Below are 25,718 nucleotides of genomic sequence, written 5' to 3' on the forward strand. Positions count from 1 at the left end.
GCTCAGCCATAATTAAAATATAATGCAAAACATTTCAGAATTGTTACACTAGGAATAAAACAATAAATAATATAAAATAATAACTATTAGGAAACTGCTCTAGAGGAAGGAAAAAAAAACTGTTATCATGTAATAGTCTGTGCAAAGAAACTGGAATATGGATCGTAATATGTAAAGCTTTATGTTGGTGTGTTTGGAAAGTTATCCAAACAACTGCTACAATATGATTAAGAAATTGTTATTCTAGAATTGTAACTATACTTACTACTCATAAACAACTACTCCGGGTACATTTGACTATATATTTTAATACAAATATTGTTCTTACTCTTGCAACATTAATTTAGATTTGGTGCCTTCCTCAACATGGATTAGACCATAATTTATGTTAACAAAAGCAGAGATTGAAATTTATATCACAAGAATAAGAAAAAACATTCAAAACCAAAGCAATTTTTAATATAATATCCTGAAAGATATTACTGCACCACACCATGAACTTATAATTTATCTCGCTTTACAAATACCAAGGCATTTTCTCAGCCAATAGTGTGCTAGTTTCAAGATTGGGGGAATGTTGTGTGTGCATGCAACAGATTTCAATAGTTACCATTCCTATCTTCTCTGTAATGAGCCTCTTTGCATGTTCTATCTGGTCTGGAGCACCTCGAATGACAAACACTTTCTCGTTAGGATTGGGTGGTGGCCTTCGGTCCAGCTCACAGTGTGCACCTGTTTGTTGGTTGATTTGCTTAATTGTTTCACCACCTAATGGAGGAATAGTAAACAGAATATAATATACACACCAAAATACAATCCACAATTATTAGTTAACTCAAATGTGTAATTACTTACTCTGGTGGAAGTTTGTCCTACAAATGAGATCCATTATTTAGAAAATCATAAAATGTAGGCCAATTTTAGTTTTATACCGGAGAAATAAAACCATATTTATGTGAGAAAGTTTCAGATTACAGAAATTTTTGATAAAGACTGATCAATATTGTCCTGATTAATCTGCTTCAGTCTTACTGTGGATATAATGTAGTGACATTTCAGTGAAACTGAAAAGTTCTTAAATTTAGTTGACTAACTTTAGAAGTTCAGTACCCTGATATAGCCTTCCTGCAGGCAAGACACTTACTAGTGTCCTACTAGATGACTAAGTCACAGGTGGAAATGCTTGATACTTTCTTCATACAGATTATAGATCTCTCCACTATTGACTGATCTAACTATGATTCTGCATCAATATTTATTCAACAATTTCATCTACACACTTAAACTAAACTAAAATGAAACTCCATGTGCAGTAGTAGCCTCCTAAAGGCCAGGGCTTCCCAAGTACCCTTTTCTTTTTTAATTTGGAGCCTGCTACTTCTTTCCAAGTATTTCTCTAATTGTCTACATGATGCTGCACAAAGACCAATAACATTGTTGGTAACAATCCATAATCCCCTAATGTGGGCATATTATTTATTTATCCCATTTTCACATTGGGCTTCAACCCAACACCCCTATTGGCATGTGGGCATATTTATTTATCCCATTTTCACATTGGGCTTCAACCCAACACCCCTATTGGCATGATCCTAATACATTTTTTAATAATTATTTTCCTGTAGTTTATGGTCATTACAAGCATAAGAAAACAATTTTTAGTTGCTCAGGAGAACACACGCTCCCTTAATCATTTATTTTAATATTGACTAAAGATACAGTTATAACAATGGTTAGCAATTTTTTCAACAAAAAGAATCCGTTATATTATGGATGTTGTCAATGTTACATTGTTGTAATATAGCAACCTAACTGTGAAAAGAAGCAGTCTGTTTTATTTTTATTTCAGATAAAAAAATATTTTGATCACATCTGAAACGTCACAACGAAAAACTGTTTTCTTATGCTTGTAATAACCGTAAACTACAGGAAAATAATTCTACAATGCAAGCAATGCGTACATACAAGAAAAACTATTTTTTAATAATTTTCAATATCTCATGACGCACATTAAGAACAACAATTTTGGTGAAATTTGGCCAAAAAAACAAAATCAGAAATATGTGGATCACTGTAAGGGTACTATATTTTAGTCTCTGAACAATTTTTTTTTTTCAGTATTAACCGTGTTTGTGCATGTACAATGTGAACTTTTCTGGAATTGCATGTAATTAACTTATAAATACGGTACTTACAAGAACAGGTATATTAAATATACTTTTATTCATAAAAATAATTAAATGGCAAATTTGTGCTACATTATAGCCTATTTATAGATATATTACAGCAATGGGTTTTACCAATACATTACAGACTTACCAATCAATAACCAAATTGTAGCATAAGTGATGCCCAATATTCCTATGCATTTCATTCATGGAGGATGGCTGGAATTGTTAGTAAAGAACTAATGCCGCACGAACCCCCTCCCCTTCCTTTCAATGGGACCAGAAATGATAACAGTACAAATTTTTCAGTTCTATACATTGGCATTAATGCACAAAAATGGTCAAAGGTTCAGAACCAATCATAAGAATGCACAAAAATGGCCAAAGGTTCAGAGCCAATCATAAGCCTCTCTGAAATACTGTATTTTTTGATGTTTTGCAAACATGTATGAAATAGGCAACAGCATATTTTAAATATTTGTATCTACACACCTCTCCCAATTATTATTCCACACTTGGCTGCAGGTACAGTGAAAGTAATTTCTTGCTTGTCACCCATTTGGTTGGGTGGCTGCATTCCTCCTGGTCTTCTGTCCCAACCACCGGGCCCTCCTGGTCCGGGACCATACTCGCCCCCTGGTCCTCCGCGACCCATTCTATCTAAAGGTGGTGGAGGGCCACCTCGACCTCGTCCTCTTCCCATCTCATTGTCCCTGCGCTGGAAAGAATATCGTTAACAGTTATTAGTGAACATAATTCGCAAATATTGTACATGTCTCTGGGAAAATTTTACAAAAAACATCCAATTTGTGATAACAGCCAGACAACTTTGCATGTGTTTTTGACTCCATGCCGAAGCAAGAAAATGGCACCAACATAGAGGACCATGGAGTGATTTCTATTTAGGTTCAGCTGTTGTCTCTGAACAACAGACTATATGGTCCTACATCTTAAAATGGTTACATTCAAACAAATTTAACCATTTCAGGATGGCTGGTTTGGAACAAAACCAGAACCACATGGCAAATATACAAATAGTTTTCTCTTTTTTGTTTATTTATATAAGGGATGGGTCGATATGAAATTTTGGCAGATACCGGTAAAGTACAGATATAAAATTTACCGATACCAATATTCTACCGATCCGATATAAAATTAGAAATTGTCCTTGAAGAACCTGAAAGGTTCACTGACCTCTTTAATAAGTGTGTGTTTCAAGGTGACTGCAGTGCAAGATAAATTGCATATTTAGACATTTACTTTTTTGGAAAGTAGGGCATGGATATTATCCATAAAAATTACAACAAAATGGCAAAATTTTGCACTAAATTATCAGATAATAATCGATATATCGGATCGGTAAAATAATCGGTAATTTTATCGATAAATTGATACACCAATATGCCTATATCAGCCCATACCGATTAATCCGTCCAATCTCTAATTTATATGCATATAAAGATATGACATACTGGAATGTCAAATATTGTTACTACATTTAACAAACTCATTTCGGAAATGTCCTTCGAAGCAACAACGCAAGATTTTAATTTTTTTTTTTTCTCTAAGAAGTATCTAAAGATTATCAAAGTAACTTTGCAGTTCTAGGACTCCTGTCATCCTGCAAAAACAAAAAACCGATAATCTATGAATGTCAATTACAGTCAAGTCTCGATTCTACGTCCCCGAATATAACGACCCTCTCCAAGTAATGATCCTTTTCCCAGGAAAATCGGCCGAAAAATACGTTCATATACGTATTGCTGTTGCTTGTATTGTAGAATTACTTCTCCTGTAGTTTATGGTTCGTACAAGGTTATAAACCCAAAATTTTACAACCTTTCGGAAGAACACATACTTCCTCCATCAGACATTTATTCTTAGTTTCATGAATGTTGCAGTTATAATATTGTAAAAATGTCTGATGAAGGTGCATGAACAGAAATAAGCTGTCACGTGTTGACTCACGGCATGTCAAGTGGTTGGTCACAGTGTTTTTAGGCTTGGTGTGTAGTGGGCAGAAAACCATTGCTGGTACAATAGATGCTCCCGCGAGGTTAATGGTGTAATATGGTTTTGCAGGTGCAAGCCCATAGCGCAGCTGGAAGCTTGAAATCATTTGTAGAATGAGTGTCATGCATGGAGAGAAAGTCATGAGTGAAGGTTGTGTCAGGAAATGGTGCCGGAAATTTCAAGAGGGAAGAACTCATGTGTGTCATTAAGGAGGACAAGGAAGACAGTCTGTTGTGCTGGATGACCTTGAATGAGTGGATAACATGGTTTACGAATACTGCCACTTCACAATATACAGTACACAAAGAGTCAAGAATTTCCTGAAATTGGGCAACCCCCTCTATGAGACAGCCTGTGAGGCTGGGTTATCAAGTTTTGTGCAAGATGGGTACCAAAATTAGGAGCTGATGGATGGTGTTTGAGAATGGCAGATTCCCTGGTGGCAACGAGGGTATACAGAAGAAAGTGCGTTCACTGACAAATGCCTGATGAATTTAGATGGCAATTATGTTGTAAAATAGTTCACATGTGCAACTTTCATGTATAACAAATATATGTTTTCCTTATTTCATGCCTCTCGGGAAGTTTGATTTCCGAATAGCACTCTTGTAATTTACCCAGTATTACAGTGCACACCAGACTAGACAAGTTTAGTACAGCATCTCACAAGGTGCAGAGGATGTTTTTGTACAAACATTAACAGAAGGATAATGGAAGCCATGAATAAGCCAGGGGAGAAGATAAGTGTCATGTGAATTCTAGAGCTTTGTGCACAACTGGACTGTGGTCTCAATGAGATGCAGAAGGTGACAGAAGATTGTAAAGTGTTTGCAAAGTTGGTACCAGTCGACACCCAAAATAAAGTGGATAAGAGTGAATATCTGCTCTAATCTGTTGGACGAGCTTGTAGCCAATCATGAAAAGTTCTCTCCTGATCTGGTGACCTTATGAAATTTGGGCATATCTTTATGATCCGGAGATGAAGAAATTAGTCCTTCCACACCGCTTCTCTCCAAGGCCTAAGAAGGTTGTGAAGAAATACATATACAACAAACAATGCCCACCTGAATTTTTTCCAAGATAATTTAAAAGTTGTGTTCAATGTTTGTGCAAATGCATTTATTGCAATAAAGACAATGTTGCAATCATGATCTTATGTCACATTATCTCTTAAGAAAGCTAGAACTGCATACATCATTACTCATTTTTTACCAAGAGGCTTTCACAGGTTAGGCATTCTTGCCTAAATCACATTTTTCACATGTATAAAGATAAAAAAGAGGAAATCAGTTTAGTGCATACTTTTTTTAAATTGTTTCATTTTATATTTTCAACCGGTATATTAATGATAAAGCTCTACTTTTGCAACCATTGTTAAAAAAACAGCTTTGTGGTACAGCACACAACAGAAAAACTTTGTAATTGTTACAACAATAATGAAGAAAACAAAAATCCCTGATTTATACAGTTTGCTTCAATTGTAATCTCCTTAAGTTAATAAATTATTATTTTAATACTGAAAGCTGGCATGCATCAGTTTCAAGAAGTCTTTAATACAACCAAGCTGATCAAATAATCACATAGTGGTAATGATGTATTTACCATGTGATTATTTTTGCTTCAACACTGTATTTCACTGCAAAATTATTTACTAGATATAAATCACAGGTACATTAGTAGCCTACATTATTTTAACTTAAGGACTAAAAAAAAAAATCTATAACATGTATACTAAGATACATCATAATGTGTATATCTATTTACTCAATTTACTCCCAACATATTATATCGCACCCCTCTGTGCCATACACATGCATGTGCATGCGCCCACACACTACTAGAGCTTCAGTTTCTATAACTAGAGTTTATTATATATAATATCACAGACTTATGCCACTATTCCATTACCTGGATCTTCAGAATAAGCATTTATATGATATTTTACGACCTCTCTATCATGTGCTATTTCAATAATAACGAACGACATGCTTGCTTGCTTTAGTAATTGTCTATTACTTAACGTATGTTGTTATAGGAGAATATAACTATAGTGCTAATTCTAGCTTTAACACTATAAGATAATGATCAAAAACAGTTTTGCACGCTTACAGGAATGAAGTAGTAGCCACTGTCTTACCTTCCATTCTCAGAAGCACTTTACCAGAAGCATGATCCAAAATCCATTCTTCACTTTGTTTCTGGCTACACATTTCAGACTGAAATATCAGCACCACTTAAACTGTGGAGTTGAAGACAACCATCTTTGTGCAAGGAGGGAGAAAGACGAAAAGAAACTGGTAATGTGGCAAACTAAAAGTTTACCCCCTTCCCCCAGGTACATCCACATCAAATTTCAGGGACTGCCTCACCACATTCCCATAATCATTGGCAGACATTCTGGATTCCAGATGACAATACCGAAACAAAATGAAAAAGCTCTGAAACATTCCACTGACTTTTGGGCATGAAGCAAAATTTCGAAGCCATCGTGTCATCCGAGGCAACAAGCATGTCTCACTTTATTTCCTTTTCTTTTTTGTCATGCGAATTCTGAATTTGTGGCACACACAATAAGGTCTCCCCGACACTACTGTTGCCCTCCCAAGAATGAAGACCATCTGCTTTCATTCGCAATGGTTACAGGAGGTGTGTAACTGCTTACCAACACACTGTCGATGAGGTCTTCAATCCGTCTCCTAGCCTGTTCTATTTGGTCTGGCTGCCCTGTTAAGAGACACCTCCTGTCCCCAGGGCCATCGTCACAATCTTGCTGGAACTGCACCCACGCTCCAGTCTCAGTCTGTATCTTCTTAATCATGTCACCACCCTTTCCAATGACAACACCCACCGCTGCCCGTGGGACAGGAACCTTATCACACAAAAGCAACACATTATTAATACAGATAACATCTTTTCATGTTATTTAACAAAGCATGTTCATTTATGGGTAAGGTGGGGCAAACTACACTGCTCAAAATAATTAGGGGATCAGGCAAAAATAAGTAGGGGATCAGACCAGATATGTTGTCAGGGCCTGTATGAGCTACAATCAGCTGCTAAAGACCCGTAAACTAAAGTTCCAGTGCATTAAACATGACGTAACCTTTGCACTGGTGATATCAAAGGGTAGAGGGGAGGAGTGTGTGCGTGCTGGAGTTGTATGCTAGTCGTCTCTGGTTAGCGATACAGTTCAGTTGGGGACGGCAAAGGTTCAGGTGAGAAAGGCAATGCCATACCAACGTGATTTACTTAAAGCTATGGCTTGGAGAGCCATAGGAAGGATTGAAGTTGGGCAGTCACAACGCCATCTAGCACTCGCCATTGGAGTGTCGCAAAGTGTGATTTCCAGACTATGGAATCGTTTTGAAACAACAGGACGTGTTCGCAGAAGACAAGACCAAGGTCGTCCACAAGCAACAACATCGAGGGAGGACCATTATCTCTTAATCACAGCCCGTCGGAACAGGGGGCAGAATGCAACGCTACTGCAATGTGCCTGGCAAACAGCAACAGGATGCAGACTGTAATCTCAAACTGTCCATAATCGTTTTCATGAAGGTGGCCTCTATGCACGTACGCCCATGGTGTGTGTTCCATTAATGTTACAACACCGTATAGCCCGTAGAAACTGGGCTGAGGAACATCGTGGTTGGGGACATACCGAATGGAGGTCCGTTCTGTTCTCTGATGAGTCGCGATTCAGTGTGGAACCTGACAGTCGGCGTGTTCTCATCTGGAAGGAACGCAGAACACGAAACAACCCAGCTTTTTGCACGAACGCTCCCGATATGGTGGCGGTGGACTGATGGTGTGGGCAGGAATCAGTATTGGTGGACATTCGGACCTGCACATCATCCGCGAAGGCACCTTGACAGCTCGAAGGTATAGAGACCAGATCCTCCGACCTTATGTCGTGCCTTATGCTGGTGCCATTGGTGATTCTTTCCGTTTCATGGATGATAATGCTCGTCCACACCGAGCTGGGTTGGTGGACGACATGCTGGACCAGGAGGGTATCGAGCGTCTGCCCTGGCCAGCTTGCTCTCCAGACTTAAACCCAAACAAGCACATCTGGGATGCACCAGGCCGACAAGTTGCAGCTCGATCAGCACCTCCCACAACTCGTGCAGAGCTGGAAATTGCCCTTCTGGCAGAGTGGCGACGTATCCCCCAACAGCTCATTGATTGCATGCCACGCAGGTGTGCAGCAGTATTGGCCGTTAGGGGAGACCATACACCGTACTAGAGGAGAGCTGCTGTAGTGTTTGTGTCTGTTTTTGTGCCCTTTTTTGTGATGTCCTACTGATGCTCTAATTGTCATATCGTGTCACATGTCACTAATGTCATTAACATCAGGTATCATGACAGCATATCTTGTTGTAACTAATCTCAGAATGTAATAAAGGATCTGGTATTAGTATGCCTACATGAGTTTTGATATCTGGTCTGATCTCCTACTTATTTTTGCGTGATCCCCTAATTATTTTGAGCAGTGTAGTTAGGGAATAGCCAATTGTTACTGAATGCTTTTTTTTTTAGTTATTCCCTTTCCACAATCCAAATATTAAGGGATGATGAAAGGGGCAAGGGGTAGGGTAAAAAAGGAAATTTATTTACCATATTTACTCATGTATAATGCGCACTTATTTCCAAAATGTTTGCACCCAAAAACTGTGAATTTGGACAGCCCCATGGAATTACACATGTTTTCACTATGTCACTGCATATAACATGTATATATTAACAGGTGCAAATACAAATTACCAGGTTTGGTTTCTTGAGCAATTAATTATAATTTTAAAAACCATACAAGTCTGGCCATTTCCCATGATTTTTCACATTGTAACGACCATGTTTTGTAACACCGAGAAAAGCGGTGCAATTTTGGCGGATTTTGTGCACGCACCTCGCATCATGCAGGATGTGTATCACAATGGTATTTATTGAATGACAAATAGAAAATAACTTCCTGACCGTTGCAAATCCATAACATAATTTTGATCTTTCTTTCTTCTACTACCCAATAAACAATGTGGTACCAGAAGTGAGTCTTGGGGTGCTAAACACAGTGGAGGGAGAGGGGGGGAGCATGAGTTGGCAGCTCATTGTATGCACAAGAGTATATTCTCCTCTTGGTCCACATAGAAACAGGTGACTCCTTGAATAGGTATGATGTCCATTGCTCTTCATCGGTATAGCAACAGATTTACAACCTAAAACTAAGAAAGCCATTCTTGAACCTGAATTGTACTGCGCATTATATATGGGATAATTGTTGCTTTTCCCTATCCAAAAGCAGGGTGCGCATTATACACACGTAAGTATGGTGCTGTATAAATATATATAAAAGGAGTTTAGTATGAGTGGTTCTTTTGATCCATAGGTGGTTATTTGTGTCCGATTTGGGTTTCTGTAAGCCCCTCTTTTTCTCTTTTTGCCCAACTACAGTCACAAGGCAGAGAAATAATGCTGATGGGCAATTCCAGTGGTGTTAAAAGAGTTTGTTTCGGATTACAATGCACTCGGGAGATATGATGAGTTTCAGATCAGTGGCATGAAAGCAGTGGTCCAGTCTCCTACAGATCATGCAGTGTTACAAGATGCCAATGATGCCTGTGTTTTGAAATGCACTACAGAAGCAGTCAGTGGAATGTTAGTAACAGACCTTTGTGAACGAACTTTGTAGGAGATCCAAACATTTCACCTCAAAAAAAGAACTAATTAGAAAATGTGCTATCAATAGACTATGACAAATGAAATGCTACACCACCTATTTTAAGTCTATTCGTAGATGATAGTGATTAACCCATAGCTCTACACACAAAAGCCCAGCAAAACACCACTATAATAATAATTTTTAAAGTTTTGATGAAACTGGTTATATGTAGTTGTCCATCACCAGAGCAAATAGCAGACATGTTATAGTAAAAAAAAAAATCTTTCTGCACATAAGCACTTTGTTTGGCATGGGTATGCATTAGTTGACATTTAAAAATTGCATAACAAGAAAATATAATAATCTGGTAGAGTACTCTACCACATATTATTTGGAAGAATAGCAATACCTAATAGAGTGGAACATCGATTTTACATTTTTCAGGGGACCAGGGTGGAAAAACTTGAAATGCAGAAAAATTATATAACATTTTGCATGTTGGGACCATCAAGGTTGAATGTATAATGCATGAAAATGTAAAATCTGGGAACATAAATTCAAAGTTCCAATGTGTATATATATATATAGTGGAACCCCAATTTTACGTTTCCGGTTTCAAACTCCCCAACATAACAAAATGTTTTAAAACTTTCCTTGATTTTACATTTCCCTGCATTTTGATTTCCCAGCTTGGTCCCTTGAAAAACTTAAAAATTGAGGTTCCACTGTATATCACATTTTAACATGCTACTGCTAACAAGACAAACATGTAAATCTGAAAATAGTAATCTTAATCTTTAAATGAAAAAAAAAATCTTACATGTACAAGTACAAATTGCTATCCTACTACAGGGCAACCTTGTGTTTTTCAGGGGACACACTAAAGAACTTAGCATGTAGGAACATGTAATATATAAGGAAGTTTTTTTAAAATGTCACCTTTTTTTGGGACCTTGAAAGTAAAACAATGTGGAGAAATTTAAAATCTGGAAAAATCAGTCTTCCACTGTAATTGCAAATCATTGAGATTTGTTTGTAAAATTTAAAAAAAATACAAACAAAATATTTTAAGTGGTGCATGTCTTTCAAAGACAAAGATGGCATGATTTCTCCATTTTAAAGGTATCATTATGAAATATTGCTTACTTTAGGGACATAACACCTTCAGGAGTCCTACTTTGAAGTCCACTTATGCTCAGGCAAATTGGTACCCAAGCTACCATGGTATCCCAATCTCTGGTATGAATGAGCCTCTTTCAGTTCTTCAGGAGTAAACTCGCAGATGTACATCGAGATGTGCACATACACGAAAACATTCTGGGGACACACATTTGTTTTTGACAAACACAATGTGAGAATACACCCAAACGTTTATTATTGGAGAGTTCAAAGGGTACAAGGTGCATTCCTGCCATGTTTAGCATTGCTTTTAAGCAACTTTGGCTAACTAGAATAACGAGAATGAATGATTAAGATGAAATTTACGGAGGGCACTCGCATACTCAGATCAGAACTGCCCCAGAGGCAGCTCCATATGAATACATAAAACAATGCAAAATGACAAAACTACTCTTACGTACATTCAACTTTTATTCACCGTTAACGTGTTTACATATACAGCATGTTAAGTGTGTGTGTGTACAAACATACATCTCACAATCACATTCTAAATGAACTATTGCACTCGGACCATGTGACTGACAAAAAAAAAGTCCAAAATGAAAATGGGAACTAATAAAACTGCAGTTATGACATGCATGTATTTACTGTATTTTCATGTTGAGGGAAGGGTTACTTTTATGCAAAGTAGCATTCCACTTAAAATAAAACATCTTACACTATTTCTTAAAATAAACTGATATCACTAATATAACAAGTAAAAAGGAGGAAGTTGTGAAATAGCTTATTTGTTGCATTCAATAAATATTCACATGGATTCTCCATTTTACATTCCCCTTACTCCCTAATGGTGTCAATACAACAAAACCTTCCATATGTTAAGGTCTTAACAGGGTTTCCTACTTATTTTGACAAAACTAAATTCCTGGGTTTCTACAGGTAATTTAGACAATTTTAGACTTGCAGATCTTTTGGTGGCATTTCAACCACGTTTTAACATTTTTGTGTAGAATATCTTCCATTAAGAAGCTGGTTCAAGAAAAAGTGCAAATTTCTTTCCATTTCTTAATCTTGGCCAAAAAAAAACAAAAACAACTGGATTTTTAAGTTTCCAGGCATCTGGGTATATTTTCAATATATCCGGACTTGGCTGTTACGCCCATAGGTTGATTTCCTCAAAAGTTTTGAAGGTTTTCTAGGTGATTTAAAAATATATGATCAAGAATCTACTGTATTTGAAAATTGTTGAGCTTAAGAAATTATCCAAGAGGATTCTTGTTTATAGAAAATCCAGATTTCAAAATATCTGATATCCATTTCGGATGCAACAGATAATTTGGATAATACAGCTATCTGGATATCAGATATCCTGATATCAAAGTATTGAGATAACCTGTGTCTGCAAATGGCTATTTACTTTTTCAAGTTCAGCAAGTTATTCTGGGAAGAATGGTCTGGAATTAAGAAAATAATTACCATGTAAAGGATCAGGACATCAAACAATGTTACATTCTTAACTGTAACCCTTTTACATTTTTGTTACGGTGGAAAACTGCATTTACACTGACCTTAGTAATGTAGATATAGATCTGTTTTAGTTTAAAAAAAAGGTAAACATTTAAAAAATCTGCTGAGAAACCATAAAATGAATAAACAGATAGATTAGAAGAGGACTTTGAGAGAATCTATACAGTAGGATTAATATGACAATATGCGAAGAGCCCCAAAACAGATAAATAACAAACTGTCCAGAGAATCAATACATTCAGGTATTTCAGATAATTGTATAATCTGAATATGAAAATATCAAATTTCGGGATAGAAAATTATCACAAAATTTTGTGTTTGGTCATCTCTACATGCTATACATACATATGTAAAAAAACCTCTGTCAGGGTTTATGGGCAATCAATTGAATGTTGCATTGCATCCTTAACTTCATGCACGCACCTATCAATAGTCACATAATAATCCTAAGTCAAAAACTTCTGAATGTACATGCACGGGTTTCCTTAGATAATAAATAAATTATACAATTAGAGAATATAAACATGCAGAATGGAGTGTTGCACAAAATGAATGCCAGAACATTAAACTGCACCACAGACAACACTCCTTCAGATGCCTGAACATGCTAATACACAATTTCAATGGGAAGGAAATCAATTTTCAAAACAAAAACAAACTTCCTTCAGCATCAGAAAACTTGTGCGAAACTCTGGCATGTCAGGAGATTTGCATTACCGAGAAACAATGTAATACATGAAACGGCTGCAATTACTGAACAATACTTATAACCCCTACCTCTGCTGAATCGGGACCACCTCCGTATTCACTGAATCCTTGGTTTGGCCCACGTTGACCACGGGTAAAGGCCTGATGAGAAACGAAACTATCAAAGGACAAAAGCAAACCATGCTCCCAACATCCAATGCAGGTATTGGAGAAGGGATAGTTGGGAACCATAACTACAGTTCCCACTACGTAACACACTTGGGGACAACACCCTAATTTTTTTAAAAAATTATGCAAGTTGCTCCTACTTATGCAGCTAACCAAATAGACAAAGCAAGCATGTTATTCATCATTCTTAAAGATAGCACATGATACAAGTATTAAGCAATAAAGCTACATTCTTCAGAGCAACAATTTAACCACAAATTTCCTTAGCATACAAGTAACCTTTATACCTATTCAAATTATAACAATCTGGATGTGAAAATAAGTGTACTTCAACTACCCTACAAGAATAACTGCATAGCACCCAAAATACACGTCCTCCAGGCACACCTTTCAACAATATGAACTAATCCATTTATTGACAAATAGGCCTGGATCTACTATACAAGTGATTTTTTATGCTCTTTCAATAACATTAAAATACATTCTTAATGTCACATCATAAGTATGTTTCATAAAAATGCCAAAGGCAAGCAGTGCACAAAAAATGACTAAAAAAATAGGTGACGAACTTCTATAATCTGTAAAATTCCTAGCTGGTAAATCAAGCAATACATAAAACTTTTAACAGAAGTCATACCTTTTTCATCAGGCATTACAAGGCGAAATAAATAGTGCTGAAGTGAATATTTACCTGCATTTCTTTCTCTGCTATCAGGTCATACACAAGCTGTTTTGCATACTGGAAGAGGAAAAAATAAAAACAAAAATTATTCATGAATTCTGGTAATTCAAGGCAAGGCCAGGTTTAGCATTAAATGCAGGAAAAAACACTAAACTAAGCCCATTCTGCAAACACTACATGTATGTTACACCCACAAATGCACAGAAGAAATATGTAAATTAGCAAAGCTCAGTCAGGATTAGTTGACCATCTAGTAATACTCTTATTTTAATATTTCATGTTCTTCATGTTAAGTTTACAGTGAGTCACATAATTATTCGGACACACAGTAAATTTCTAACGTTTATGAGCGGGAAGGGAGTGAAATCTGTGTACAGCGTTGAAGTTGATTTTCGTTTAAAAAATGTCATGTTGGTCGATAAAAGGTTAAAAAACGAACATCAGCAACAATATAACGAAGGATGAATCCCTACCGTTGCAAAAATAGTGCCACAAAATTATTCGGACACATAGTAAATGTTAACGTAAGTTTGCGATACAGTGACAATTTCGATTTACAAATTGATTCATACTCTGTTCATATATATTAACTCTGGTTTCCTGTAGGTTTCTGTAGCAATTACGATCGCGTTTTGTTTAACAAAGTTGTGATATAAGAACATTTTCTATGTAGAAATAGGGCGAAGAGGAAAGGAAAGTTCATTTGAACAACGTCAGTTAGTGATATGGCACCACGCTAAGGGTAAAACTTACCGTACAATTGCCTCAATGTTGAAAATGAAAAAAAGTACAGTTGCAGATATTATTAAGCGATTTAAAGATGAAGACAGGATCGAGTCCCATGGTCATACAGGGAGACCAAGAATTTTCTCCCCCAGAGAAGAGACAGTAATCTTGAGGAAAATTAAAGAAAAAACAAAGATGAGTGCTCCATTGGTGTGTGCTGAGATAGCTGAGGAGTGTGGAAAGCATAGTCATCCTGAAACTATACGAAGAGTGCTCAGAAGGGCAAACTATCATGGCCGTGTAGCCAGGAGAAAGCCATTTGTAAGTAAGCCAAACAGGACAAAAAGACTGGTGTTCGCAAAGGAACACTTAGCAAAGGATCAGACATGTTGGAATCGGGTAATTTTCACTGACGAGAGTAAATTCAATATTTGTGAGTCAGATGGGAGGGTAACAGTGTGGCGTAAACCAAATGAGGAGCTCCGAGGGAAAAATTTGCAAGCAACAGTGAAGCACGGGGGTGGTCACGTAATGGTTTGGGGCTGCATGTCGGCCCAAGGCGTTGGTAAATTGGCTTTCATCGAACAGACAATGGACAGGTACCTTTACCTTGACATTCTGAAGTCAAATCTAAAGACTAGTGCTGAAATGATGGGCATTCTTTGTAACTTTATGTTTTATCAAGATAATGACCCGAAGCACACTTCCCGCGTAGTACAAGAATGGTTATTGTACAACTGCCCAAAAGTGCTCCATCCTCCACCGCAGTCTCCAGACTTGAACGTCATTGAGCACCTCTGGTGTAAGTTGGAAAAAGAAGTGAGGAAAACACCTATAACCTCGAAGGCAGACCTCAAGGAGAGACTTCAACATGAATGGGCCAACATATCGCCAGTGTACACCAGAAAATTGGTAGATAGTATGCCAAATCGTTTATCCGAGGTATTAAAATTGAAAGGGATGCCTACCAGATACTGACATTTCTGTTCGTTGCTTTTCAAGCGTGTTTTCCTGTCTCTCCTTCCATGTGTCCGAATAATTTTGTTTAACCCACAAACAATGTTTGTTTTGTTTAATGAAAATATTTTACTAATATATTATATTAAACATAATTGAAGATAATTAACAGTGTGCTCATATTGTGTTTTGTTTGTTAAATAAATATTATATATTTATCATCGTATTATATCACGACTACGTCAGTAAATATTCAGAAATCTTATCTGTCCGAATAATTATGTGACTCACCGTATATTTCTATAATACTGAAGTGTTGGCATAAGCAACATCTGCAAGAGTACGGCCATAAGTAGGGCCCGGAACGTTATGTTCTATAAAACTGTAAAATATATATGTAATTATGTCAAAAATTGAAAAATATGTCAGAAAAAGGTAGAAATATTCCTAGTAAATCCAAAAATATGCACTACAGTACTTTTGAATTTCTCATAACATGGGATTCAGTATCTTCCAGGGAAGATAGACTAGGCTGGGGGTGGAGTATTAAATGAAGCCAGAATCCTGCACAACAATGAGTAGAGGCACATATTTTTGGTAAATAAAAAAGCAAAATATCGGTACAAAAACGGAGTCAATTTCGGGTTCAAAAGCAGTAAATAAAATAAAATATCGGTGTTATAGCGGTGAAAAAATGGATGAAAAGTGGTATATAAAAAGACATATTGGTTTTAAAATTGTGAATATAATCCTAAATTTGATTTAAAAACTACACTTATTCCACAGAATTAACATTTCACTTCTAATATCACATTTATGTAGTTACCAGAGTATTAAGTTTATTTCAGACTTCAGAAGGTGTCGCGTCGGTGAATAAACCCTGAATTTCGTGTTTAAGAGTTAATTTCGCTTTTTGCAGTTCATTTCGCATTATTTCGTGACAAAATATGGTCACAAAATGCATCTCACACCTTTCAAAAACATGAAAAATTAACACTACAATGTTTTTTTCAAATTTAGTTTTTTCATTAAAAACGAAATATGCATGCCCCTAACAATGAGATAACATCTTCCCTCAATAATGTTTCAATGAATATTAATTGTCAGCGGGATAAAAAAGGGGGTATTATTGTTCTATTTTCAGTTGGTAAAAGAAGACTGCAACTGCTTTTAAATTCTTCATTCGTCATTTTCTTATCCTAGCATCAATAATATGAACTATCAGTTGTGCTAAATGTATGAAGAAAAATTAAATTATAAAACAACAGTATATGCAAGATAATTACGAAATTATACAGAAATATGTCTTATTACGAGAAAATTGAAGAAATTTGTAAAGAAGCAAAATTGGTAAAATATGTAAAAATATGCTTTATCAAGTTGGTCTACTTCAGATGATTTTCATCAGATATGTAAAGATCTCGTCCCAGTACACGATCTGATGCCAAATAAAAAATATGTTATAACCAAGTCCTGGGCCCAAGTCATAAGCATTGATTAGAATTTGCATTGGTTCAGACCTCAAGAACTGATAAACAAAATGCGCTATTATAAGTAGACCTGCAGCTTTATTGGTACAAGTTATAATACTTATCTAACACATCCTATCAGTTTAACAACTATAACAGAGTTCCTGCTTTTTATGTAAAAACATTTTCTTAGATATATCAAATTTCCAGATAATTCTGTAGTGTTTTCACTTACCCCAACTCTGTTTACACCTTAATTTTACGTTTCTCAAGGGACCGGGGTGAAGAAATTTAAAATTAAGTCTGAGCCAATGGTGATGTATTACTTAAAATTTAACCACTGATACCTGTAAACACTTTTCCAAGTTAAAAAAAAATGCCACACAATACTTCATAGAATTAATTCCGAAAAACTATGTAGAATTTAATTTAATTTTAGAAGGCCGAGTATTAGGATCTGAAAGTGACACCAACATAGGCTAATACTTTCCCCAAATCTGAGAATCTTGGTCCAGAGAAATGTCCTGCAACACTTCCATAGTGTGTCAATGTTATGGAAACTGCAAATTTCATATTTTTCATTATTTTTCTAACATCGTTGTGGGAAGACATGGAACTTGTAATACATTGGAAGTATGTGAAACTAGGACTATTCCCAACCAAAGCTGGTAGATTTCTATCATGTAATTCCAACAGTTTCACAGGTAAGCATGTACTTCATTTCAGTATAATAATTTGCTATCTCAAGTTTCTTTCCCCAGAAAATGATAATTTATTAAATTTTTAAGTATTTTGAATTGTTACAATTTACAGGCTGAAGACAATGTATCCTACCCCCTTCCCCCACATATAATTCTGTGATAAGCTTTAACCTTTAGGTGCCCAAGCGTCTCGATCGAGACGCTGTGTCCAGGTCGTTTTGAGAGTTAGCCCCCTCCCCCCCCGCCACATATACGCCGAATTTGCAAAAATTTCATATAGTCTGAATCTCTGGTTCATTGCGCGTACAACGGTATATCACTCATCTCTCTAGTGCAATTAGCTTCCGAACTACACTCATTTAATTGAAACTCTGCATTTTGCTCAAAATCGGCTTGGGCAACCGAGGCTTACTATTGAAAAAGGGCTTGGGCGTCAAAAGGTTAAGTGGAAATATGACATTAGCCCTAGTTACTACATAAAGCATATTTTTAACACTTTAGTCGCAAATCACTGTTCAACTTGTAAAAAGTTCCATATCCATAAGTGTACAGCCTTTAATTGACATTGCAGGTTAGTGGGAAAACCGGCTTATGCACAGTTGAACAACGAGACTAAAATATGATGTCAACCATACTAGACCGATCATTAAAGAATCACATGGTGTATCCTTACCTCTACTTTTTGAAGATCTCCACTAATTCTCAGAGGTTTCTCTTGTTCTTGCTGTGGACCATCCTGGATCACGACCAAAACAATTAAAATCCTTTTTGATTCATGGCTAAATAAAAAAAAAATGATGTTCTTTGGAAGATGGTGACTTCATAATTGTTCCTGTTCTCTGTTGCGAGAGTGTAATGAACTGTGCCTAATGTAATCTGTCCATCAGAATTCTGAACCTAATCTAAGGATGTACATACATACTTATTTGGACCTATTTCCAGGTTCCAGGAATTAAAGTAGCCCAATAACACCCGGGGCTCCTGAGGAAGAATGTGGAAAACAAGTTCAAAACATTGGACAGAAGAGGACGTTAAACGACAAAAGACTTTGAAGCACAAACGTTTTTCATACTCTTCAAATTATCTTATGCTGTTATGTGGACATTCATATTAAAAAGTGTTGATATACATGAAGTGTAAAAGAAAATTTTGAGCAAGAAATGAGGTGAAATAAAACACCCTCTCATATTTTTAGAGGTTACATGTGTACGTTCAGCTCATGAAACTGTACTTACAGGTTTGAAGACACTATTAGGCACTACCTGCTATTCGGTCTACCAGGAAACAGAAAACAAGATAATGAAAAATTCAGCATTCGGAGAGTGTGTCCTCTAGCATGTACACACGTGAATAAGTATTAGCTTCATTATGTTGAAAGGTAGTACAAAGTTGCCTGTGCATATTGTACTGTGCCATGAAGGAACATTTAGCGGATGTGGCAATAGGGCCCCACACATTGACCTCTTGCGATTTTGGAGGTGATCAGCACAGTGCTCCAACCACCTTTATGTCCCCCGGGGTACCCATTTATTGAGGCTGGGTGAGCCACAGAGCTACTTTCTGCTGGGACAAGGCCAGAGAAATTCCAACTGACTAGACTACTGTGGCTCCATGTTGAAAGGCATGTGATAATTCTTATTGATGGCAAAATTTGTTCATAATATCACTAATTCTCAATTCCAACAAAACAAGTAAAAAATGTTTTAATTAAATGTATTACTGTTTCAATTATGCTTATGAACAAGGTTCCCCCTCATTTTGCCAAGACTTTCAGGTTTTTGGATATCTTTTCAAAATTGCCCAGACCTTTCGGTGCAACTTGATCCAATGGCGGACAGCAAATTTCGTGCAGCTCAAATGGGACACACTAGGAGTAGCCTTTTCGAAAATAATTTGATCCTGGTTAGATGTGTACTTTCCATGTCATATCAATTATAGATGAAAACTGAAGATTGCTGGTAAACCTGAGAAAACTTTTTTCTGGTCTTATTTGTACTGAATTAAGGATAAATGTAATATTTTTTTTAATGTGCTAAATATAATCTATAAAGGCTTGCCAAAGTTTGTCCCTTTTACTTTCAAAAACCTTTATATCCATAATAATTTTAAAATTAGAATTTCGCAGTTATAGGCGATGTACAAGATATATCTGGCAGATAAAATTATTAGCAATGTTACCGATGACAGAAGAGAGATAAAGTGCCAATCCATCCCATCTCTATTTTCAAGAAATATCCGAGTAATGATAGTATTAATGATTATCACCAAAAACATATGCATAAATTATTGGTCATACAGCAGCAAGAAATCATAAAAGGGACGCCCTTTGACAAACACTTATCTTACGTACTAAAATTAAATTACATACAGCAGACATCTTATCCCAGAGGAATGCTACAACTTACCAGTGTGATTACCTGAGCATGATTGCCCATTCCTCCCATATCAGACATTCCTCCTCCTCCTCCTCCGCCACCGCCGCCACCTCCTCCTGGACCTTCCGTTCTACTCCGTTGATGTACAATATTCATTATAAGCTCCCGAGCACGACTGAAATATTAGTATTTATGAGTGAGTTAACATTCTTAGCACTATGAGAAGTAGAAAAAGCCACATTAAGATCGACAGTTTGAGGAAATACCAAAATTTACCTTTTGTTTGACGAGCTTATGGTATATGAATGGAACATCTGCTCTGTATATTCACAAGAAATTCAACAGGGAATTTCTTAAGTGTGCTGGAAGTTATAATATTTTGGTCTTCATATGCTCATCCAGAGTTAAAGAAAAACAGCCTGTGCAGCTAATTAAACAGCAGTAATACTTTTCATATTCAAAAGTAACAAAAATAAGAGGAAAACTACTAACAGATCTGTCAAGCATGTAAATCAAACCAATCTTATGTATAGAACAGCATATATTCCTTTTATGAAGCCACGATTTGAGCTAACAAATTTGGACAACAAACAACGGTGCTCAAATTATCAGGTACTAATCACTTGTCCTTTTCTTTGCAAAAAAAAAAAAAAAAAATCAAGGCAGAAATTGCAAAGCTACCCTGAAATTGGAGAGGATTAAAAAAAAATCATTTGCATACTCACTCAAGCCAACCATCTTGTCCGGGACCCGAATGTCTTCTGACTGGACACCACCAAGGCCGGCATGTGGGACTGCTGCACCCGTTACACGAGGTTGGGCAGCCTGCACAGCCTGTGGTGGTGTCTGTTGGTTTTGCGTTGGTTGCGGCGTTGTTGCACCTTGTGACTGTGACTGTTGTTGTTGCTGCTGCTGTTGCTGTTGTTGCTGCTGCCTTAACGCAGCCAATTGAGCACCACAAGGGTCATTCACTGCTGCTACCTTCTTGGCTTCAGGTTCTTAAAGGAAAACAGCAAATAAGCAATTAAGCTGCTGCCCTAAGTTCCTACTAAATTCAGAATTAATAGTATTGAAAATTGAATTAAAAAATTTGAGCGATCGATTTAAAGAATCAGAACTTCTAAAGTACTTTTCTTTTACGTAGCAGGTTGCTTACTTTCGTCCGAGAACTTATATGCTTGTGTTCCTTTAAATCTGAGTGCCCACACTGTTGACAACACACACATACATCAACACAATTTTGGAAGGGGGTGAAAATTTACATAAAAAATCACATCCTAAATGAATGAGGATGGTTGCAATTGCTTCACTTCCTGCCGAAATAAATGGTTTCTCCTTATAAAGGAGGGCTAATTTGGAGTTTCAATAGACACTTTTTAAAAAATTCAAAGATTGCTATATAGATAGCATCAGTAATGTAAAAAGGAAAAGAACTGCAGTAGTTTGGCAAAGAATGATAATTGCTGATGAATGAACCACATGGACATGTTTGGTACAAACAAGATGTTATTCATATGGATTTTTTTTGGAGTAAGGGTCAGAATTAATGCCCAGTACTACTGCACATTGATCAAGGATGACATATGGAATGCAATTCACAAAAATACTGAGAATGTTATCTGAAAATGTCATTCTTCATCATGACAATGCACAGCCCCACACAGTCAATTTGAATGCAACAACTCTCACTGAAATGCACTGGGAGGTTTTGATGTTATGTTCGTACACTCCGGACTTAGCCCTCAGTGATTAGATTATCAGTTTTGCTTGAGCTCCTTGGAAAGGCAAACAAGAGGGTAGAAATTGAAGAACGATGAAGCACTGACACAAAAGATGTCCTGCAGTGGTTAAGACAGCAGTCAACTTCCTTCTACGCCCAAGGATTCAGGGAACGACAACTGTGGTTGGATGCTCTGTGGAAATACTTGAAAAACCAGCTTAGTATGGTGCTTGTAGGACTTTCCATTATTTCCCCTCGCAATAGAAATCTGGTCAACCTTGAACGAACCTAGTACATCAGAAATCAAGGGAATAGAGAAGGAACTAGGTATTGTCTGAAGTAGACTGATGCCACTCCCTCCACGAGGTTGTCTGCAAAATTTTAAATTGACACATGGAAGGATGTAATTTGGCATTTTGAAATGGTATTGCCACGCATTAGCAGCTCGTTCAGCTACAGATCAAGAAGGAACATTTCATAGGACAGTAACTAATTTCTGTTGGTATACTTGAATTTAAAAGTAAATTTGTCAGTTTTGGCTCACCGAAACAATAGGGATATTAGACAAAACTGATGAAAGGATACAATGCAGAAAACAAATCCCATGTACTGGCTGTGTTTTCATGTTCCAGAGCCTCCTTTCTTAGTGTGCTGTGGCATTACATAGAACTACCGGAATTTCATCTCTGTATAATGTGCTTGTTATGGAAAGAGGTCCAGCCTATACAGTCTGTTGTCATGGAAAGGACGTAAGGGTGATGGGGGTGTGGGGTGGCAATGTTTTATTGAGAAATAAGATTTAAAAATGCTATAATTGTGGTACAAAACAGTGGTGGGAAAAATGTTTCAGACTGTTCTGTGTGATAAATGAGAACAGAAGAATGTGTGTGTACATAGTTTGCATGAATTTCTTTAAAGCAAGGATGTAACAGACAACAGTGATACGCAAAAATGCAAGGCAAACACACAACCTCAATTGCCATGTTATGTGCATGTGAGATGTGGCAAATATTTTGCAAAAAGATGTGCACTTCATGGAAAACACAGGCATTTCATATTGTTTTGTGAATCTAATTGCATATTTTATCAATGGGGATGTCATTAGGAGCATGATCCTAAAAGTTACATCATATTTTGTACAATGCAAAAATTCAATCTAGGGCAATGCTGTAACGTTGTGGGTACAAAGAAATTTTGCGTTGAATGATAATTTCAATAAATTAAACCATGGGTGTGACCAAGATAAAGCTAATTTCATGTAATATGAGCTTTAGTTAGATTCCCGAAATAACAAATAAAAATATATAATTTGTGAAGGTAAATTGAGTATTAATCCATGGGAATATTATAGTTCACATGACCAAAGGAAATAAACTGTTCCATTAAGCATGTTCACAACATGAAATGGCCAACTTTAAGTTCTATTGGAACTTTCATTATTCCATATCAAATGAGCCCAATTTCCAAGACGAAATGCAGCAACTTGAGATAATATTGTCTTAAAGCTTGCCATTAAATAGGAATCAAAATGTAGCACAGCAGATTCACTTTTCCGTAAACAAAAGAATGTTGTGATCACATATACAGACGTAGAAACAAGGCAAGCAAGAAGAAAATTTGAATTCTTGCACAACCTAGTTTCTATTACAGATAAACAAAGAAAAGCTATGCTCTGACAATAGGAATGACCCAGACCCATGTCAACTATATGTTAACCAAATTTTCTTTAAACCGTTGTTGGCTTGCAAATGCTGAACACTGGTCAGAGTAAAAATCACAGTGTTTTGCTAGATTTGAGTCACCACCTACTTGGGCAAACAAGGCTAAATCCAAAAAAGACAAAACAAGGTAGCATAAACTACAAGAAGACTTTTTACTCATTTCCAGCCATCCCTAGCTATAGGAGGGCAAAACAATAGATGAAACTGTTTACTAACAGCAGTGATGCAAGTGGTATATCAACTTATGCCCCCCTTCCCTATACCCTTATAGGTCTCCAAAAAATATTGTTGCAGACATGTCAATTGAAATGCTTGCATTGTGCACCTGAAAGTAAATATGCTGTGCACACACTATTCTTCGACACAAAAATTGAAATTTCAGACAATTCACAAAATTTCTCAGTGAGTCTTCCATATATCACTAGAATGATCTGAATAAAATCCACATTCTAGCTGGTTTACTGATAATTTCCTAAATATGAATGTTTCATGCTTGTAAAGCTGCACTTCCTTACACTATCATGAGTACAAATTTCTTTTAAAACAATTCAAGGATTATTCTCAGCAACACTAATCAACAAATATTCTAAATATACATTAGTACAACAGTATGTTATAACTTTCCTGTCAGTTAAGTGAAAATTCTTTCTAAACAATTGTATCTGTTATTCACCTTGCACACAACATTTAAACTTTCAAGTAATATATACATAAGAAAGAATATAAAGAAGGCTGGCATAGTGGTGCCACATCAATCACCTTCATTCTTTCCTTTAACTAAAATATTTTTAACTGCACTTTTGTACCCTAAGGACTTATGCATGGAAAATTGAAACATTAGATAAAAACATGTACCTACACAACCTATAATACCAATGTGGATAATTAGAATTGTGGCAGTACACGTGATCTGCTTTCAACATATGGAGACTTAAAGCGACATTTTTTGGAAAGCATATTCTAATTTTCCTCAATTTAAAATGAGCTTTCTGCTAAAACCCAAGTGATGCTTCCATGGCCTCTTTCACATGATAACACCACTCCCGAAGTGGGAAACAACTTTAATGCATAACTCAAATGAGACTATAACATTTTAAACGTCCATGACATGGGTATTTACGAATAAGAAATGGGGACATTTGGTAATTACAGGTCATAATATGCAAGTAATCACAAACATTAGAATTTTAATGGAGAATTCTATCGTAATATATTTGAGAGAAGAGCTTTTGCAGGTTTTTCGATACACAATGTACAGGGTCTCTCTAAATTAGTTATACAAAAGTAACCGTTAATTGTGAAGAAATTTATGTGCAACAGAAATGGTTTATACATCAATGAATACAATATACCTTCAAGTTTATTGTCGCACGTCATTTGCTTCCAGTTGCTAGTTTCAGATGCTGCCACTGGAGGTGTGAGCCTTTGCTTATCTGTCAGAGGCATATCATACCTGGACATGCTTGAGAATTATCTAATGTCACAATTGCGTGAAGATGTGGGTGCTGATTTGCATTTTTTAAAGAAGTAACCGCCTACCTCAATCGTGAAGTACAGACTTGGATTGGTCGAGGAACGATTCCGTGGCCACCTTGTTCGCCTGATTTGACCCCATGGATTCATCTATCTGGGGTTACATAAAGAAAGTGTATTTGTTCCCACCATCTTCCCAGCAACGTCGATGAGCTATGGGTCCGAATAACACAGGCAGCTGCGACCATCGACACAGACATGCTTCAAAAGGTTTGGCAGGAAATCTAATACCGCTGGGACATTTGCAGTGTGATGAAAGGATCACATATTGAACACTTGTAGAGAAAATATGAAGATATGCTGTATTCATTGATGTATAAAACATTCCCGTTACAAATACACTTTCTTCACAATTAACTGTTACTTTTGTGTAAGTAATTTATAGAAACCCTGTATGAAAGAATAATTAATTTTGAACTATGTTCGTATCTATTTCATTGTGGAAAATATTTCTTGGAATCTATATTTCACTAAA

At 36.5% G+C, this 25,718-nt stretch overlaps 1 protein-coding gene across 1 annotated transcript in view; it reads right to left on the reverse strand.

Moving 5' to 3' along the window:
* LOC145986969 (far upstream element-binding protein 2-like) overlaps positions 1-25,171 on the reverse strand; it is a 50,758-nt gene extending 25,587 nt beyond the window's left edge. The window contains exons 1-9 of the mRNA XM_083121435.1: positions 25,063-25,171; positions 20,995-21,267; positions 20,546-20,588; positions 18,568-18,673; positions 14,051-14,098; positions 13,261-13,332; positions 6,844-7,050; positions 2,661-2,886; positions 611-768 (exon numbers count right to left, since the gene is read on the reverse strand). Coding sequence (XP_082977561.1) covers positions 611-768; positions 2,661-2,886; positions 6,844-7,050; positions 13,261-13,332; positions 14,051-14,098; positions 18,568-18,673; positions 20,546-20,588; positions 20,995-21,267; positions 25,063-25,171 — 1,242 coding nt within the window. The remainder of the gene's footprint in view (positions 1-610; positions 769-2,660; positions 2,887-6,843; positions 7,051-13,260; positions 13,333-14,050; positions 14,099-18,567; positions 18,674-20,545; positions 20,589-20,994; positions 21,268-25,062) is intronic.
* Between the last annotated feature and the right edge of the window lie 547 nt (positions 25,172-25,718).

Source organism: Lepisma saccharinum, chromosome 1 (assembly GCF_977018435.1).
Source record: "Lepisma saccharinum chromosome 1, izLepSacc3.1, whole genome shotgun sequence".
Lineage (NCBI taxonomy): Eukaryota > Metazoa > Arthropoda > Insecta > Zygentoma > Lepismatidae > Lepisma > Lepisma saccharinum.